The following is a 4,866-nucleotide window of genomic DNA, read 5'->3' on the forward strand; positions in this document are numbered from 1 at the left end:
CTACGTAACATTGCAAAAATCAGAAATTTTCTGTCCAAAAATGATGCAGAAAAATTAATCCATGCATTTGTTACTTCTAGGTTAGACTACTGCAATGCTCTACTTTCCGGCTACCCGGATAAAGCACTAAATAAACTTCAGTTAGTGCTAAATACGGCTGCTAGAATCCTGACTAGAACCAAGAAATTTGATCATATTACTCCAGTGCTAGCTTCCCTACACTGGCTTCCTGTTAAGGCAAGGGCTGATTTCAAGGTTTTACTGTTAACCTATAAAGCGTTACATGGGCTTGCTCCTACCTATCTTTCCGAGTTGGTCCTGCCGTACATACCAATACGTACGCTACGGTCACAAGGCGCAGGCCTCCTAATTGTCCCTAGAATTTCTAAGCAAACAGCGGGAGGCAGGGCTTTCTCCTATAGATCTCCATTTTTATGGAACAGTTTGCCTACCCATGTGAGAGACGCAGACTCGGTCTCAACCTTTAAGTCTTTACTGAAGACTTATCTCTTCAGTAGGTCATATGATTGAGTGTAGTCTGGCCCAGGAGTGTGAAGGTGAACGGAAAGGCTCTGGAGCAACGAACAGCCCTTGCTGTCTCTGCCAGGCCGGTTCCCCTCTCTCCACTGGGGTTCTCTGCCTCTAACCCTGTTACAGGGGCTGAGTCACTGGCTTGCTGGTGCTCTTTCATGCCGTCCCTAGGAGGGGTGCGTCACTTGAGTGGGTTGAGTTACTGACGTGATCTTCCTGTCTGGGTTGGCGCCCCCTTGGTTTGTGCTGTGGTGGAGACCTCTGTGGGCTATACTCGGCCTTGTCTCAGGATTGTAAGTTGGTGGTTGAGGATATCCCTCTGGTGGTGCGGGGGCTGTGCTTTGGCAGAGTGGGTGGGGTTATATCCTTCCTGTTTGGCCCTGTCCGGGGTTTCTTCGGATGGGGCCACAGTGTCTCCGGACCGCTCCTGTCTCAGCCTCCAGTATTTATGCTGCAGTAGTTTATGTGTCGGGGGGCTGGGGTTAGTTGGTTATACCTGGAGTACTTCTCCTGTCTTATCCAGTGTCCTGTGTGAATTTAAGTATGCTCTCTCTAATTCTCTCGTTCTCTCTTTCTCTCTGAGAACCTGAGCCCCAGGACCATACGTCAGGACTACCGGGCATGCTGACACCTTGCTGTCCCCAGTCCGCCTGGCCTTGCTGCTATTCCAGTTTCAACTGTTCTGCCTGCGGTTACGAAACCCCTACCTGTCCCAGACCTGCTGTTTTCAACTCTTAATGATCGGCTATGAAAAGCCAACTGAGAGACCTGAGCCCTAGGACCATACGTCGGGACTACCGGCCGTGGTGACTCCTTGCTGTCCCCAGTCCGCCTGGCCTTGCTGCTATTCCAGTTTCAACTGTTCTGCCTGCGGTTATGGAACCCCTACCTGTCCCAGACCTGCTGTTTTCAACTCTTAATGATCGGCTATGAAAAAGCCAACTGAGATTTATTCCTGATTATTATTTGACCATGCTTGTCACTTATGAACATTTTTGAACATCTTGGCATGGTTCTGTTATAATCTCCACCCGGCACAGCCAGAAGAGGACTGGCCACCCCTCATAGCCTGGTTCCTCTCTAGGTTTCTTCCTAGGTTTTGGCCTTTCTAGGGAGTTTTTCCTAGCCACCGTGCTTCTACACCTGCATTACTAGCTGTTTGGGGTTTTAGGCTGGGTTTCTGTAAAGCACTTCGAGATATTAGCTGATGTAAGAAGGGCTATATAAAATAAAATTGATTGATTGATTGATTGAATAAATAACTTTGAATCCACCCCTTTGTAAATAAGTGTACAATACCTTTACCCTTTTATATGACCCCTTAAATATAAAAAGTAAAGTCGACATTACCATTATATTTATATTACCCTTACATTACTCTTTTAAATGTTTCCCGAGAGATCCTGGTTCGAATCCAGGCTCTGTCGTAGCCGGCCGCGACCGGGAGACCCATGGGGCGGCGCACAATTGTCCCAGCGTCGTCCAGGGTAGGGGAGGGAATGGCCGGCAGGGATGTAGCTCAGTTGGTAGAGCATGGCGTTTGCAACGCCAGGGTTGTGGGTTTGATTCCCACGGGGAAGTATGAAAAATATAAAAAAGAATGTATGCACTCACTAACTGTAAGTCACTCTGGATAAGAGCGCCTGCTAAATGACTTAAATGTAAATGTAAAACTTAACTCTGAAAAATAATGGCCAAAACTTAGTTAACTGGGCCCTAGGTTGGTAAATACAAAATAAAATACCTGTTTTTCAAACAGTGGCTACATTCTCAGAAAAGCAGTATTACATAACAAGATCAAGCAAGAGCTTAATTATTAACCGCTTGAATAAGCTTCACTGAAGAATTCAGCTGTGAATGCTCTTGTATGAGCAAAAACTACAACTGTTTGGCTTGTGGGATACAGGTAAGTTAGCAGACAAATCATTGTTACAGTGAATTAATGTACCTACTTTCCAGCTTCTAAAGCTCTTTGCATTACAAAGGTGTCTTGAGATTAGCTTTTAAGTCTGTGAGTCTGTTAGAAGCTGGGGGACTTAGTTGGGGACTTAAGTCAGTCCGAGTCCACCTGATACAACAACAAGAGTTGTTGTTTTGCATTCTGTTCAACCTGCCTTCTGATTTCTCCTATCATTCAGATGAAAGATGGCAAGCCACAATGGAAGCATAAACTCATGCCTTCTTATATCTTTATTGGTTGCTTCTTGGAGAATCTGCGATGGTGGGAAAATTCTGGTATTTCCCTTAGAAGGGAGTCACTGGGTGAACATGGACATTCTGATCAAGGCTCTTCACTCTCAGGGACACACCGTCACAGTGGTACGAACAACTAAAAGTTGGTATATTAAAGAAGAGTCTCTACAATACAGTTCTATTACAATACCTGTCACTGATGGTGTGGAATTTGAGGAATTTGTAAAGCCAATCATAAAGAAAGTAATTGATATAGAGAGAGGAACGAGCTCTGTATTAAACTTTATACATTTGCAAATTGAGATGTTCTCTGCAATGTCTAAGGTTCATGGACTGGAATGTGACTTCGCAACTGCTGTATTGAAAGACAAGGATTTAATGAAGACCCTAAAGGAGAGCCAGTATGACCTGGTGCTTACTGACCCAGCATGGGGGACTGGTATTTTGGTGGCTCACTATCTTCAGCTACCTCTAGTCTACAATGTACGGTGGATAACCAGTGGAGAGGGACATTTAGCCATTGCGCCATCCCCCATGTCTTATATACCGATGACTGGATCAGGGCTCTCACACTATATGACTTTCACAGAGAGAGTAAAGAATATGCTTTTCTATTTGCTTTGGGAAGTTCAGGACATATTTGTAATCCGGCCACATTACCAGGCTGTTTGTAATGAGATTTTCCAAACAGGTGTGGACTTCTATGAGTTATTACAGGGGGCTGATCTTTGGCTCATGAGAGTTGACTTTGTGTTTGAATTCCCTCGTCCCACCATGCCTAATGTTATCTATATGGGAGGGTTCCAATGTAAACCTGCCAAGCCTCTTCCCCAAGAACTGGAGGAGTTTGCTCAGAGTTCTGGGGAGCATGGAGTCATTATCATGTCTTTGGGGACTTTTGTCACTGAGTTTCCACATGATATAGCTGATGTGATTGCTGCTGCTTTTGCCCAACTGCCTCAGAAGGTCATCTGGAGACACAAAGGAGACAGGCCAGCTACTCTGGGCAACAACACCTTACTAGTTGACTGGATGCCTCAGAATGATCTGTTAGGACACCCGAAAACAAAGCTGTTTGTAGCTCATGGAGGAACAAATGGACTTTATGAGGCTATTTACCATGGAATTCCTGTTGTGGGTCTACCTCTGTTTTCTGATCAATATGACAACCTCCTTCGTCTGAAAGAGAGAGGAGGAGCAAAACTTTTATCTTTGGCAACAGTAGACAAGAACAATAACTTCCTAGAGGCCTTACAGGAAGTTCTGGATGAGCCGTCCTACAGGATGAACATGCAGAGACTCTCCAGGCTACACAGGGACGTGCCAATGGAGCCCCTGGACACTGCTCTCTTCTGGATTGAGTTTGTCATGAGACACAAAGGTTCTGCTCACCTGCGTACAGAGTCCTACAGAATGCCCTGGTACTCCTATCACTCTGTAGATGTTGTCCTGATATTGTTGGCTGTTGTGTCAGTGCTTCTTCTTCTTCTTGTAGCAATAGTCAGATATTTATGCGTTAGAAAATGCTTGAAAAGAAAGATTAAAAGTGAATGAGCATATCCAATTCTCCACATTCTGGTACACACAAATAATAGAATATGTATAAAATAAAGCTGCAATATGTAACTTGTTGAGCGAACCAACAAAATTCACATAGATATGTGAGTTATAGATCTGTCATTCTCATTGAAAGCAAGTCTAAGAAGCGTTAGATCTGTTATGTGTTTGCTATTTCTATGCTTCCCATGTTTTAAGTTTCGTTTTTGTGTCTTTTACTTTCGGTTTTGTACACAAGCTTCAAACAGCTGAAAATACAATATTTTTGGTTATGGAAAATATGTTTCACAGTGGTTTAGATGGTACAATGATTTTCTACACTATACTTGCTTGTTTTGTCACATAAACTGAGGCAAACTATTACAATTTTAGCAACCAGGAAATGGCAGAGCGATTTCTGCATAGTGCATCTTTAAATCATGAAAATGTATAATGTTGAATTGAAGCCAATATAATAAAATGCTAATGTATAAATTAGTGTGTAATATATTTGTTGTCAAGTTTTTCCAGATGGTTGTGCATTTTGTGATTCAATCCTACACTGCAAACATTTACTGTAAGTGTTAAATTCACAGTGTTAACACG

At 43.4% G+C, this 4,866-nt stretch overlaps 1 protein-coding gene across 1 annotated transcript; it reads left to right on the forward strand.

Moving 5' to 3' along the window:
* Positions 1–2,332: 2,332 nt before the first annotated feature.
* On the forward strand, positions 2,333–4,459 carry LOC121582268 (UDP-glucuronosyltransferase 2A1). The gene is made up of 2 exons (XM_041897958.2): positions 2,333–2,437; positions 2,670–4,459. The coding sequence occupies exon 2, from the start codon at positions 2,677–2,679 to the stop codon at positions 4,276–4,278; it is 1,602 nt and encodes a 533-aa protein (XP_041753892.2). The 5' UTR covers positions 2,333–2,437; positions 2,670–2,676; the 3' UTR covers positions 4,279–4,459.
* Positions 4,460–4,866: the final 407 nt, after the last annotated feature.

The sequence above is a fragment of the Coregonus clupeaformis genome, unplaced genomic scaffold (assembly GCF_020615455.1).
Source record: "Coregonus clupeaformis isolate EN_2021a unplaced genomic scaffold, ASM2061545v1 scaf0837, whole genome shotgun sequence".
In the NCBI taxonomy this organism is placed as follows: Eukaryota; Metazoa; Chordata; class Actinopteri; order Salmoniformes; family Salmonidae; genus Coregonus; species Coregonus clupeaformis.